The sequence below is a fragment of the Taudactylus pleione genome, unplaced genomic scaffold, assembly GCF_031769625.1.
Source record: "Taudactylus pleione unplaced genomic scaffold, aTauple2 ptg000585l, whole genome shotgun sequence".
NCBI classification, from domain to species: Eukaryota; Metazoa; Chordata; class Amphibia; order Anura; family Myobatrachidae; genus Taudactylus; species Taudactylus pleione.
Window position 1 is genome coordinate 5,144,084 of NW_028284987.1, and position 15,403 is coordinate 5,159,486.

General features: G+C 43.9%; 1 protein-coding gene across 3 annotated transcripts in view; it reads left to right on the forward strand.

Moving 5' to 3' along the window:
- CTPS2 (CTP synthase 2) overlaps positions 1-15,403 on the forward strand; it is a 234,169-nt gene that overhangs the window by 210,036 nt on the left and 8,730 nt on the right. For all 3 annotated transcript variants that reach the window (XM_088453684.1, XM_088453685.1, XM_088453687.1), the window contains one exon: positions 4,899-4,978. In XM_088453684.1, the coding sequence (XP_088309810.1) occupies positions 4,899-4,944 (46 nt within the window). In that variant the 3' untranslated portion in view covers positions 4,945-4,978. The remainder of the gene's footprint in view (positions 1-4,898; positions 4,979-15,403) is intronic.

The window sequence follows — 15,403 nt, forward strand, 5'->3', positions numbered from 1 at the left end:
GCACAGTCCTCCCCTGCTTATTCAAGCAATTAAGATTTGGTGTGAGGTGCAAGCAATAGTCAAGTTTACTGATCTTGATCCTGACAACCCCTTATGGCGTTCTCGTTGGCTTACTGAACTAGATACTCTCTGTGAGACAGGTGTGGGTCACCAGAGGTATTGCTACGATAGGGCAGTTATACTCAAATGGTGTTTTAAAATCGTTTCATTAATTGAAGGATGAATATGACCTGCCGTCTACTTATTTTTACAGATTTTTACAAAACTGGCATGCCCTGAATGTTCAACTTGGAGATGGTCCTCCAATTATTACTTCCTCCCCAGTAAAAAAAAAAATTTTATTAATTTAGGACAGTTGAAATCTGTCTCCCTTAACCTCTTATTACATAGAGGCTCTACCTACATTGTGTAGTCAATGGGAAGGTAATTTGGGACCCCTTAGTGACAAGGAATTTGGTTCTGTGGTTCAGTTATTTTGAGCTCAGGTGAAATCTTAAATTTTCAATACTGGCATTCCTATTATGGTGCTTACATCAAAATGTTGCACTATAGGTGCTAGGGAAGGTGATGAGCTTAATGGTTATAACGCTCAATATATTATTAATTTATGTGCGTTGGTTAAGGTCTGTTTGGCCCGTTCATGGTTGGCTTCAAATGGTCCTGATTTTCCCCGCATGGATTGCGCTAGTCAATGTTACAGTTGAACACGAGCGCTATATGTATTAAACTCGTAAGGCGACTTCTAAATTTGAGCATATATGGTCCGGATGGTTGTACTCTATTTATGCAACCACCGCTCATTCTACGTAATGTATTACTGATACGGTTATATCTGTATTTATTTGTAATTATTTGGTTAATGTAAGTGTGGTACACTTCTATATTTATTTTTGTGGGGGGGGGGGGGTTTTCTCAGTTTGTTTCGTTTTTGTTGTTAAGGGGTTTCTATAAAATATATACATTTGAAATTGTATGTAAGATGTTAAAATAGTCCATTCAGTGAATAATATATTTTAACTTGACTCAGCTTTATAGTCTTCATATTTTGTTATGAGTACTAGCATATTCTCATACTGGGTCACTAATTGTCTCTTGGTACAGTATGCTATGTAGATGCCTAGGTTGTACTATATGGTCTTCTCTTTGTACCATGCATATGTGTGCTGTTCATTTTGAGTACATGTCTGTGCTTAATAAAAATTACTTTATTAAAAAGTATTAACATCTTCTTAATAACATTATACGCTTGAGAACATACTGTATACAGTAATACACCATTTTCAATTATAAGGGAAAAAATAAATCTTTCTACCTCAGAACATTGTAATTTAATACACTAGCATTTAATAATTGTGCTAGTTTCCTTTTATACAAATAAATAATATAATATCAAATAGTATAGGTTTCTCAAATTACAATTATTACCTGAAAATATAAAACCATTTTCTGCAGAGATATACTGTATTCATAAATTAGCAATTAATAAAAACATATAACAATAGACACTGCATGATTCATTCATTTGGAATCGGTATGAAATACCGCCGTCCCTTTGGCCGGAAGTTCGGATCCCATCCGGGGCAGGCCGACAGAATCTGAGATCCCGGCAGCGGAAGTCCGACAGCGCTGGAAATCCCGATCGTCAGTAGGTAAATAAATACTAACCTAACCCTCCGTAGGGGTGCCTAACCCCCCTCCCAAGTGCCTAAACCTAATCCCCCCTGTAAGTGCCTAACGCTAATCCTCCCCCCTTCCCCTCTAAATCTAAGTCCCCCGGGGGGGTGCCTAACCCTAAGTCCCCCCCAGGGGTGCCTGACCCTAAACCTCCCTCTCCCTAGCTTAACTCTATCCCACCTGGGGGGTGCCTAACCCTAAGTCCCCCCGTGTACCCTAAACCTAACCCTCCCTCCCCGCAGCTGCCACTCGCGGCGCCCAGCATCCCTTCGATTGGGATGCCGGGCGCCTGTCTCCCGGCGTCGGGAAAATGACAGGCGTCTAGGTATAGACGCCTGTCATTTAACCCTCGCCGGGATAAAGCAGTCGGGAAGCCGGCTGTCGGGATTAAGACAGCCGGTTTCCCGAATGCATCCCATGCAATTTAATCTTCGAGTCTCTTTTGAAAACTGGTTGTAATTTTTTTTAATGCTAAATTGGCCTCATTACTTTCAGCCATAGTGATAATCTTCACTGTAGCAAGATGAGCTTACTAAGGGGCCTATTCATGATGTTAGTTATTGGGGTCCGAACGGACCCTGATAATTAACACCCTAATTCGCCGCGGCCACCGGAGCAATTCATCATGTGAAATCAGCTGCCCCTGCGAGCGGCTTCACTGCTCCTTTTAGGAGCAGTGCGTACTAGAGTCCCGACATCCGGCGGAAGGAGCCGGACAGGGGTGGAGGGATCTGAAAGGATCCCTTCTCGCAAGCCGGACCCTCTTCCCATAGGGAAGAGCGGGCGGCGAAGAACAAGTGGGGGTATTCGCCATCTGAAGATAGCGAATGCCCCCGCAGTCAAGCGCTGAAAATATAATATTTTTGGAGCTTGATGAATTCTGTCCCCATACTAGTGTATGGGGACAGCGGGCCATTCCGCAAACAGAAGGTAAGTAGGAGATATCTGTGAATGGCCTGAATACTTAATTTTAACAATTGCAGGTGAAAATTTGCTTTCTCACCTGCTTTTGTCAAAATTAAGTGATGATGAATAGGCCCCTTACTATGAATGTAGGTGGCTTTACTTTAAAAATTGATGGACATAGAAAAACACAGTACATTTATACAAATGCATTAAATTATATATTTTTTATGTTTTTTGGGGGGGAGGGAGGGGTTGGCCACCCTGGTTTGGCTCTGACCTATGCCTCTTATAATTAACACACTCCAATCTGAAATTTCTCCAGCACTCACCACCCTTGGGACTCTTTACCTTGCCTCACCAAATTCCTGCAACCTAGAATTCTTCAAACTCTCCCTCAAAATCCACCTCTTCATGCTTTACTACCCCATTTCCTAGACCCTTATGTTTAGTCTATTAACTTCCTCCACCTACCACATTCACTTGTCTCTCACTACCCCCTCCCTCTAGAATGTAAGCTCACACAGAAGGGTCGTCTCTACCCTACTTCTTCTGTCTGTCTGTCTACCTCATTGCCCCTGTAATGTCCTAAACTTTATTTTTTGTGTGACGCATTTGCTGATTGTTTACTTGTTTAGAAAACATAGAATTTGACGGCAGATAAGAACCACTTTTGCCCATCTAGTCTGCCCCTTTTCATTTATCCTTTTGGCAACTTCAACCCTATTTGCTCCTTAGGTCTCTCTTGAGGATATTCTTATGCCTATCCCAAGCGTGTTTAAATTGATCAACCGTCTTAGCTTCAACCACCTCTGATGGCAGGCTATTCCACTTATCGACTACCCTCCGTGAAGTAACTATTCCTCCATCCAGTTCCAGTGCATGTCCTTGTGTTCTTGCACTTCTCTTCCTTTAAAGAATGCTTCCCTCCTGTACTTTGTTAAAACCCTTCATGTATTTGAAAGTTTCTGTCATGTCCCCCCTTTCAATTTTCTGCTCCGAACTATACATATTAAGATCTTTTAGTTTTTCCGGGTAATTTCTGTGCTGTAGGCCATGCACCATTCTAGTTGCCCTTCTTTGTACCATCTCTAATGTATTTATATCCTTCTGGAGATATGGCCTCCAGAACTGAACACAGTATTCTAGATGAGGCCGTGCCAATGACCTTTACAGTGACATTATCACCTCTTTGTTTCTGCTAATGACTCCTCTCCCTATGCAACCAAGCATCTGACTTGCCTTCCTCAATGCTTTAGTGCATTGCTTACCTGCCTTCAAGTCATCTGAAATGGTGACTCCTAAATCCCTTTTCTTCTCTGTATTTTCCATTATAGTGGCCTTGATACTATATTTAGCATTTAGGTTCTTGAGACCCATTAAACTGTAGTTGTCATGTTCTTGCCCATTCCTCTAGTCTACCCAGATCCTGAGTCATTTGTTTTACCCCTCCTAGTGTGTCTACCCTGTTGTATACTTTTGGGTCGTCTGCAAAATTGCATACTTTCCCTTCAATGCCATTTGCAATATCACCAACATAGATATTAAAAAGCACTGGCCCGAGTACAGATCCCTGGGCTACTCCACTGGTAACCTTCCCCTCCCGTGAATAAACTCCATTTACTACAACTCTCTTTCCTATCCTGCAACCAGGATCTTATCCATTCAACAGTCATGGAATCCAATCTCAAGCTTTCCAGTTTGTTTATCATTCTGCAATGCAGGACCCTGTATGAAATTCATAGTTGTTTTTTGTGCTACCTGTAATTGCTCAAGCACAACTCATACACTGAATTTGTACCACACATCTGCTATTATTCTTCATTGTATTTGTTATTATACTTATGTGTATTTATTTTGTTGTATTTGTGCATATATATCTGTGGCACCCTTTAAATAAACAATAAATACATAAATAAATAATAATAATAATGAAGATGATTATGATGAAATGAACCCCTAACATGACTTGATGTTTTGAATGGTTGTGCTAATGTATATTGCATCTTGTCATTTATAAATGGAATAATACGAAGTGGAAAATATGCCCTTACTGAACGCTCAGTCTCTGGACCCCAGCTATCATTTAGCTGGGGTTCTGCAATTGTTTTGGTTAGTCCCTGCTTACTCACCTCAATTCCCTTCCCATCAAGATAGTTGGAAACAATCCATTTAGTTAAATTGGTTCAAAACACCTGTATCTATGATCCATTCTCTAAATGTCAGATATTGTCAAAATAGCAATGTACATGCCCAGATGTGAGGTTGTCCAGTGCAGTGAAATACAATACGAATGAATGTCCTTCTTTTCTATTTTATAGGGATAGCTACAGTGACGGCAGTGAAGAAAGTTTCTCAGATAACTAGCTGCATTCAGTAAATCATGATGCCTAAATATCAGGTACCTGAAACTTTTATTATACTAGTTACTGCCAATATGCTAATAATGCTATTCAAATGTGTTATTTCCAGAGCAATTATGATAATTGTCCATTACCAGGTGCTATATTCTAGAATATATTTTTCCTTCCTCAGGGTCTACGGGAACTACCTTGAGGAATATGTGGTTTGGAGGAAACCCAGCACCAAACAGTCAACTCTTTCCGGTCCCAGGATACACTGGGTCCTCCTCCATTTATATCCCAACTCCGGCCACAGGTCCTCAGTTTTTCGTTTGGTGTGGCAGGAGACACACCGTTATAACAGACTGGACTGAAGCAGTCCCAATTTTTTTTTTCTCTTACTCCATGAGTTTAGCAGCAGGGCGCCTTATAAGACGCCTGTGCTGCGACTCCATCTACCCCTGCCTGCGCCGCAACACCAGTAACATGTGTGGTCTGGTGATTTCGGCAGGGTCGCGGTGGAGCTTGCTAGTTGCAATGACCTGGACTGCAACCGGAGGATACGGGGAAGTCAGGTAAGAGCGAGGCAGTCCTGGCTTCCAGTGTGGGAGATGCAATGGAAGCTGATGCAGTAAGGGCCTGGTTCTGTCTGCTCACAAACTATACCATACCGCCAGGCACCGGGGACGTGCTTCGGATGCATTCTGTTGCTGGGAGGCCAGGGTTCCCGGTTGGTTGTGCAGCATAGGGGAGGTAAGCTCTCACCCCGGAAGCCCCTCCCCCGACGCCCGGGCTATGGACGTTTTGCACGCCTGAGTCGCTCCACCCACCTCTATATGAAACGCTCACTGACCACGTTTCTGTGCTCTGTGAAAGCGGTTTGGTCTCAGGAGGTGTTGGGATCTCCCTGTATACCTCTCCCCCAGGTGCCAGGTATATAACGCTCTATATCCTATCAATCAACACTGTTAGGGTTTTGAGTAGTTGATTCAGAGCCCATTTGCAACTAAAGGTTGTATCTGCATTGTATGTGACTTTGTGCTAATTCTGCTGTGTTTTACTCTCAGTTATTTCTATGACTGTTTGTTTTATTTTTTCCTCATCCCTCTCTACACGTGGTGGGGTTAGTTTTCTATAAGGTTTCACTTTTTACTAATATTAGTATATCAAAAAGGAAAGAGGCGCATTTGCCTTACTTTGTACCTTTGCACCTTATATGTCTAAGGCCAAAGGGAAACATGAGGCTGAGGCCCCGGTGCTGGTATCATGTAAATCCTGTCAGGTAGGCCTGTCTATTCATGATTTCATACAGGATGGTTTGTGTATTTCTTTTTATAAGATTCCATCACATCAACCCAGTGTACCAGCTCCTGTAAAAGAGCCACCGTGGGTGTCCTCTTTTTCGCAAGTTCTAACACATTTAGTGGACCATTTGGCAGCACCTATACTGCCTCCTACTATTGGATTTCAACAACAGTTGCAACCTGCTATGTGTGTACCCCCTATACATCAGTCCTGGCTGGATGCTTATGCTCATTCTTCACAGAGTATGGTTCAACAGTCTGTCACTCTTCAACCTAGACAAGTGGATAGATTGGTAACCACTAAGGTTCAGGGACGGAAAAGGTCATCATCATCATTCCGCCCAGCCTTTAGACTCTGATGCATCATCAGATGAACCGGATGTTGCACATGGTTCCTCCTCGGAATCTGTATCTGAGGAGGAGGATTGTCATGCCTCCGTGGATGTTCCCTCTCTGGTGAGAGCGGTTAAATCCATATTAAATTTAGAGGATGAAAAAGCACTTCCTAGGTCTCAAGCTCCGCTCTTTAGACGACAGAAGGTAGTTAAGGATGAGTTCCCTCAGTCTGAACAGCTTTCAGAACTCATGGCTGGGGCATGGAGTACTCCGGATAGGCTACAAATAAGTTATCCTCTTTATATCCATTTCCAGTAAGTGAATGTGATAAGTGGGAGGTCTCTCCTACAGTGGATGCTCACGTGACTCATTTAATTAAGAGTTCCACATTGCCCATTCCGTCCGCATCCTTTCTTAAGGATGCTACTGATAAAAGATTGGAAACCTGTTTGAAATCAGTTTTTTCTTTATTTGGTGCAATCACGCGGCTGGCTATGGTGACGGCCTGGGTAGCCAAGGCCATGGAAGAGTGGACGGTGGCATTAGAGGAGACTATGCCAGATGCTACGAAAGAACAACTATCTTATTTCTCTATTATATGGGAGGCAGTGTCTAACATAGGGGATGCAGGAATTGTGGTGTCTAGGGCATCAGCAGCCTCGATTGTGGCATGTAGAGCCCTCTGGTAAAGGTCCCGGAAGGCGGATGTGGGTTCCAAGAAAGCGCTGGAATCTCTGCCTTTTTCGGGTAAAAGATTGTTTGGTCCAGAGTTGGATAAGATAGTGGCTACATTTGCAACTTCAAAATCTGCTGGGTTTTCAATCAACAAACACTTACAAGAGGCAGTTTTCCTTTTGGTCTTTTCGCCCTCAGGGAATGCAAAGGGACAGTCCTTTTCCAGGCAGTCGAATTCCCGTAATACTACCAAGCCACAACAAGGGAAGAAGTCATGGTCAGTCAGACGTCCAGCTGCTAAGCCGGACGATAAACCTTCAGCCTGATGGGGGCGGGTCTCACCCTGGGGGACCTCAGGGTGGGAGACCGACTTCTTCAGTTTTGCGACACCTGGCATCATACAACAACAGATGCCTGGGACTCAGAAGTGGTCTCTCAGTGATACAATCACCTGCCGGGGACATCCTCCCCAGAAATTAGTTTGCACAAATCCTCCATCAAACTCTGTCAAAGCTCTGGCCCTCCAGGAAGCCATTCAGACTTTGCTGGATTCAGGGGTTATCATACCGGTTCCCTTGGCTCAACAGGGAAGCGGATATTATTCAGATATGTTCTTGATTCAGAAACTGAATGGGTCTCATCGCCCTATCCTGAATCTAAAATATCTCAACAAATGTATTCATGTACCCAAATTCTGTATGGAAACCCTATGGTCAATTGTGCTGGCAATGGAACCTGGGGATTTTATGGTTTCCCTAGACATACAGGAAACATACCTGCATGTGCCTATAGCACTATCCCATCAAAGGTTTCTACAATTTGCTGTTCGTCAGCAACATTACCAATTTCAGGCTCTACCCTTTGGTCTGTCCACAGCTCCTCGGTTGTTTACCAAGATAATGGCAGGCATGACGGCTCATCTCAGACGACAAGGGGTCAGAATACTGCCATACTTGGACCTCCTAATATTGGCACAATCTCAGGATGTTTTACATCATTATCTCCAGCTGACCGTGGCCTGCCTGAAGGAGCACAGCTGGATTGTCAACTGGAAAAAAATCTTCATTTTTTCCAACTCAGCGGATGATACATCTGGGAGCGCTCCTGGATTCTCAGGCGCAGAATATCTTTTTGCCAGTAGAAAAGATTGCAGCTCTATTTGCGGGTGCTCAAATTGCTTCACAATCAAAGAGTATCAGTCCACGCAGCAGTGCAGGTCCTGGGGTCCATGGTTTCCACCTTCGACATGGTGGAATATGCCCAGTTCCACTCCAGGCCCTTGCAGCTATTGATTCTGTCTCGTTGGAGCGGTCAGTATCAGTGGATAAAGTCTCAGATGATCCTTCTCTCCCCAGAGGTTCAGCTCTCCCTGGCCTGGCAGCATCAGATGGCTCATCTAAACAAAGCTCGCACTATGTGGATCCCAAAGTGGGTACTCCTCACCACGGACGCCACTCTTCGAGGATGGGGCGAGGTGACAAGTTATTGCACTTTCCAGGGAAGGTGGTTGACTCAGGAAAGTCACCTGCCCATAAATATCTTGGAACACCGGGCAGTTTACAGGGTGCTAGTTCTAACACGAGGCCTCCTTCAAGGCAGGCCTGCCCAGATCCAGTCCGACAATGCAACTGCGGTAGCCTACCTCAACCATCAGGGAGGCAGGTGAATTCGAGCAGCAATGCGGGAAGTGGCAAACATTCTGATTTGGGCAGAATGTCATCTTCCAGCAATTTCGGCAATATTCATCCCAGGAGTCCACAACTGGGAAGCAGACTTCCTGAGTTGTCAGCACATACATGCCGGAGGTCTTACAGATCCTAGTGGACAAGTGGGGACTACCAGATGTGGATCTCATGGCACAATTACAAGGTCCCCAGGTACGGTTCCACGACAAGAGACCCCTCAGCCACCTTTGTAGATGCTCTGGTAGTGGGGTGGAATTTCAGGTTGGCTTACCTCCATTCTCTCTTTTACCAAGAATTCTCAGAAAATGCAAGCAAGAGGGCGACAGGGTGATTTTAATAGCTCCAGCTTGGCACAGGCGCCATTGGTTCACCGACCTGATGTGTTTCTCTATAGATACTCTGCTCATACTTCCTCTATGGCCGGATCTGCTAGTGCAGGGTCCCCCAGGCCTACCTCTTCTGTCTTTGACGGCTTGGCTCTAGAGTCTTCTGTCTTAAGAGCTAAAGGGTTTACCAACTCTGCGATTCATACAATGCTTGCGGCAAAAAAGCCTTTCTCTGCCCGCATCTACTGTATTACAGAATGTGGCTTTACTTTTTTTATGGTGTTCCCATAGAAAAGTTGATCCTAAGGTTTAAACCTTTGAATACAGTGGACCTCAAGTGGTTGACAGCGAAGACACTTTTTCTCCTCACTATCTCCTCAGCTCACACAGTCTTTGATTTGGCAGCACTTTCGTATAGCCCCCCTATATTTGATCTTCCACAAGGATAGAGCTGTCCTTCGTACTCAGGCAGGCTATCTTCCGAAAGTGGTATCCCGTTTTCATATAAAGAAATTGTTGTACCGGCTTACAAGTCTTCAGGCCTTTCTGCTGGTGAAGCTTCATTGGATGTGGTTCAAGCCCTTCGGATCTACGTGGATTGTACCAACTCGATCAGGAAATCAGCTGCACTTTTTGTTTTGTATGGCTTTCACAAACGTGGTTGGCCAGCTGACAAGCAGACTCTGGCTCGGTGGCTGCGTATGACTATTTCTCAAGTTTATATGCAGGCTGATCTCCCTGTTCCCAGCAGGGTGACAGCACATTCAACTCAGTCTGTAGGACCTTCGTGGGCGGTTAAGCATGGCGCCTCGGCTGAACAGCTGTGCAAGGCAGCCACTTGGTCTTTCGCCCATACCTTTATCAAATGCTATGCATTTGACACTTTTGCCTCCCAGAATGCTTCCTTTGGGCGGCGGATCCTCCTGTCGGCCCAGGAGCATCCCCACCTTTAAGGGAACTGCTTTAGGATATCCTCAAGGTAGTTCCTGTGGACCCTATGGATACTGAAGAAGAAAATAAGAGTTATGGTAGACTTACCATAGATATCTCTTCTTCGACATCCATAGGGTCTACAGGGCACCCTCTCTGACACACCTGGCTTCAGTGGAATCTTCTCCAACTTGTCACCGATTCCCTATTTTTTGTATGATTGTTTCTATTGTAATGTGTACTTCCTTCTCCACTTTCATTCTCCTGGCAATGGGCTTGTTTACAAACGAAGGAACTGTGGCCGGAGGTGGGTATATATATGGGGGAGGACCCAGTGCATCCTGGGACCGGAAAGCATTGACTGTTTGGTGCCGGGTTTCCTCCAAACCACATATTCACCAAGGTAGTTCCTGTGGACCCTATGGACTTCTAAGAAAAAGAGTTGTCAAAGGTAAGTCTACCATAACTCTTATTTTTCCATAGTCTTGGAGGGAAATCTTTATATATTTTAGAGCCATGCAGATGTATTACTGTACTTTCACCATGACGCAGCAGGCACCACAATCGATTAAGCCGTATTGTGAACTGAACAAATAATCATAATCGTGCAACCATTTTATTTACTAAGATCTAGTGAAATCACTGAAACACGATCTGCAGCCACGGGCAGCACAAAGCTGCCGCTAGATACTAGAGAATTGACAGGCTGCATTCTCAATAACTATTATTTCAGGGTACAGACTTTCTGCCTCCAATGTGTGTAATACTAATACAATGGGCTGCTGTAATGGTGCCAGGACTGTTCCAGTGTGGCATCCGACTGGATACGTCCTAGGGTAATGTTACCCTCAATGTCTTTCAAGTTAACCCGATCTTAAGGCCTCTTAGTAACAAGATACTGTTCTGTTTTACTACACATATGTTAGGACAGATAAAATTATTTATGCGGTTTCAAGATGATCCACAGACTGATTATGGACATCAGTCTACCGTATTAACACTCATGCCGATCCGGTCATTTTCAGGCATCATGACTACAATATCATGGCAATTTACAGATGTAGCTGTTGCTATCCGTGCATGTTTGGCTAGCATTAGCGCTTCCATGTAACTTGTTTATTGGTTACTTTACAGTTAAGGGCTGTATTCAATCAGAGGCGAAATCGTCCGTTTTCGCAGTTGTTTGCGATTCGACCGACTGATCGGCATATATATGGGCCATTATCGGCCGATTTCGCCAACGACGGCGAAAAACAGACTTTTTTCGCCTAAAAACTGGAGAAAACTTTTCTCCAGCCTAGGGCAGGTGAAAAAATTAGCACAATCCCTATTTTTGGGTAAAAATGTGGGGATTTCTTACAGAACCCTTTGGACAGCCCACTAATGATACTTTAGCTGAAAAAAAAAAGAGTAAGTTGCGTACTTCGGCAAAAAAAGGCAGCTGAAATTTCGGTCAAAATTTTTTTTGTTTCCCGTGAAAAATGCGTTTAATGTATTGGGTCTGGTAGTTTGGAGGGCCATAAGGATGTGACAAGTGTTTTACACATCGCACGTGGCTGGCACAGGTGGTTTTTTAAAACTGCTAAAAAAACGCCTGCACCAGCCAAGTGCGATATTTAAAACACTTGGCCTATCTTTATGTCTGTCCAAAATACCAGCCCCAATACATTAAATTCATTTTTCACGACAAGAAAAAAATATTTTACCGAAACTACTTCCGTTTTTCGCAAAGTACGCAATTTTCGAAAAAGATTTTCGCTAAAGTATCATTACGGGAGCTGTCCAAAGGGTTCTGTAAGAAATCCCCACATTTTTACACAAAAATAGGGATTTTGCACATTTTCCCCCTTACTTAAAATGGAGAAAAGTTTTCTCCATTTTTACATGAAAAATTGGCGTTAACTTATTGCCGAAAAATCGGTGATATTATCGCGGGTGCGATAATATCACCGCTAATTGAATATGGCCCTAAAATGTAAATTAATAGTAAAATAAGTAAAAAAAAATATTAAATCGGGAAAAATTTATAATGACAGTAAAGAAATGCTCTAAACCCAACCATGCTATTTATTGTGTGCAGATAAAAGCAGAAAATTTCAGTATTATTAACAAATGAAAGTAAGACCCAACTAGTGAAAGTAAGACCCACCTTAAAGCTCCACACCCCTCCTCAGCATGCAAACAATATCCCCATGTTTATTATTCTTTTTTGACTGCTAAACAAAGTGGTTCGCCACTGCGACACACTGTGATCTACCTGTCTGATGACCAGAAATGCTTTATTATTCTTGTCGGTACTTACAACTAAGCCCCTTAATGATTCTTTGCTCCTAAAGCTGACTAATGTTGCTGACCTTACTAATACTCTCACTGAATGTTATGCCACAACTCCCCCGATGTCTCACTATTCTAGGAGGAGACTTTAACATCACTTTACATCCCTCTTTAGATCTCACATGAGCGATGCCCTCCCAGCATACGCCAAACTTTCTAAAAATCTCCTCTCACAACTCGCTCTTAACAATCGTTAAGATGCATGGCGTGTTTCTTATCCTTCAGCAAGGAGATAATACCCATTGTTCCTCACCTCATGATCTCTACACACAAAGGACCTGATTCAGAGCCGCTTGCTAGATGTGATCGCTCGCTCCCAGCGTATGCAAATCCAGCGCACGCCCAGCAAGGCAGGCTATCGCACGGCAAGGCATTAGCATGCCCACTATGTCTTGGCGAGCGATCACTTTGTGTATGCAGACGCCCACCAGCCATTCTTAAGATGCCCACTTGCGCACGTCATCTCCTGGAAAAGCATGAAAACATTGGTACATTGAGCACCATCGGATGTGCTCGTAGCGCTCGAGGTTGACTATACCTGGCCGCAATCACTGCGATCACTTCAGTGTGAAATACAACCAGGTGACGTGTACAATGACACTGCCTGTTAATTATGCACACCTATGAAACAGCATTGAAACACACAGGCACGCCTGCGTTCGTGCCTCCACTCCCCCGTTTCTAGTGGCCTGCCCCTGTTACCATCCATAAACGGCCTCTCCTGTCACTCATTCAACTGGGCTGTCTATGCTGAGCGAGCGAGTGCTTCCCGATCTGTCGCAGTGGCTCACACACGCACATTGTGATGCATACGCATGCGCAGAATGCAAATATCGGCCAGCAACGAGCGATCGCATCCTAGCGAGCAGGTCTGAATCAGGTCCAAAGTGACTATTTCTTTGAAGACAGGTCAACTACTCAGAATCTCATCAGGGCTCAGACTCTACCTACCTCCTAGTCTGACCACTCTGCCATAAAATTAGAGATTGCATCCCCACAGGGCTCTAGTTCTGTTCCTACTTGGTGTCTAAATTATTTTTTTCTCCTAAAGCCGACTAATGTTTCTGACCTTACTAAGACTCTCACTGAATGTTATACCATGAATGCCACATTGGATGTAACTCCCTCTAATGTTTGAGAGGCTCATAAAGCCACCCTTCAGGGAATTTTCATCAGTTTATCAGCTGCTCAGAAGAAGACTGAACTTACACGTATACTAAGGCTACTCTTGCCTCTTTAACCAGCTTCATCATCGATACTCCAAAAAGCTTACATATATGAAAATCCTGGCAGTTAAAGGCCAGCTCTCACAGATTCTCTCTAAAAAGGCGGCTAGTGCGCTTTTATGGGTGCAGAGATTTTATGAGAACTCTTAACAGAGCAGAATTGCTTATAGCTCATAAACTACGAGCCAAACGCACCTGCAACCGTATACATGCCCTGAAATGCCTAGATGGTACTACTACTCATAATCCCCAAGAGATGGGCAATCAATTTCATAGCTTTTATGAGTCTCCTTACAATTTACCTCTCGTAACCTCAACTACCCCCTCGGCTACAGATGCTATCCATTGCTATTTGAATTCTTGTTCCCTGCCAAACTTTCTGCAGACCATTTAACTGCTGTTAACACCCCAATCTCAGAGGAGGAGATAGGAGAGGCAGTAACACAACTTTGTCGTTCTGCTACTTAAGGCCCTGATGGATTCACAAGCGTTTATTATAAGAAATGATCAAAACCTCTACTACCCATGCTTAAGTTATTGTTTAATTCGCTTATAGAAGGCAGTTCACTAAATCATGCCACCACTAGGACCATGATCCACTAGACATGGGTAACTATAGACCTATATCCCTTTTGAATGTCGATATCAAATTATTCGCTAAGGTACTAGCAAACCACCTGGCGTCTATCTTACCATATTTAATCCATCCGGATCAAGTAGGTTTTTTTCCAAACAGGTAAGCCGCTGACAACACCTGGCACCTTATTAAGCTTATCCATATTGCACAAGAAAAGGCACTATTAGTCGCCTGGACTTTCATACAACAAACTTTTTCATGTATGGGTTTCGAAGGCCCTTTCTTTAATGATGTTCTTTCTTTCTATATATCATAATCTTTCCACTTCTGTACTAGTAAATAGTCTCTCCTCCAAACCCTTCACTATAGGGAACAGGCAGGGAGTCTTTAAGAGAGGAGGGGGCCCGTGTACAGACATAGTGCGGACACCCTCCTCTCTCTAGCAATGCCGCAGCGGCCTTCGGGTGCAGTAGATTCTGGTTTAGTGCCAGAATCTACTGCCCATGCGCGGGTCTCCTCTCTCTAGCAATGCCGCGGCGGCCGGCGGGTGCAGTAGATTCTGGCTTAGTGCCAGAATCTACTGTGCATGCGCTGATCTCCGGTAAAATGGCATCTGTGCGAGACACTGGGAAATGGCCAGCACTGCAGAGCAGCAGTCTGAAAACAACGGATGGGTAAGTATAAAGACTAAATGAATGCAGGATGTGCGGTGTGGGCCCCCCTGGACCCAAGGGCCTGTGTGCACTGCATATCCTGCACCCATTATAGATACTTCCCTGGGAATGGCATTTGCTAGGGCTGCCCTCTCTCCCCTCTATTATTAGCCTTGATAATGGAACCACTAGCTGCCAGAATTAGGATTAATAGTAATATATAAGATATTGCTGTCGGCCATGTAGACCATTGCTCTATACACTAACTGTGATATTAACTCTAACTAACCCCTGTCACTCACATCCACATCTGTTTAAATAGATGTTTACAGTCAGCTCTGCAATTCTAAAATAAATACTAATAAATCTGAAATATTAGATTTCAATTTTCCCTCGGCGGATCTTACCATTCTTCAAGCCTCTTATCCTTTTCTTTGG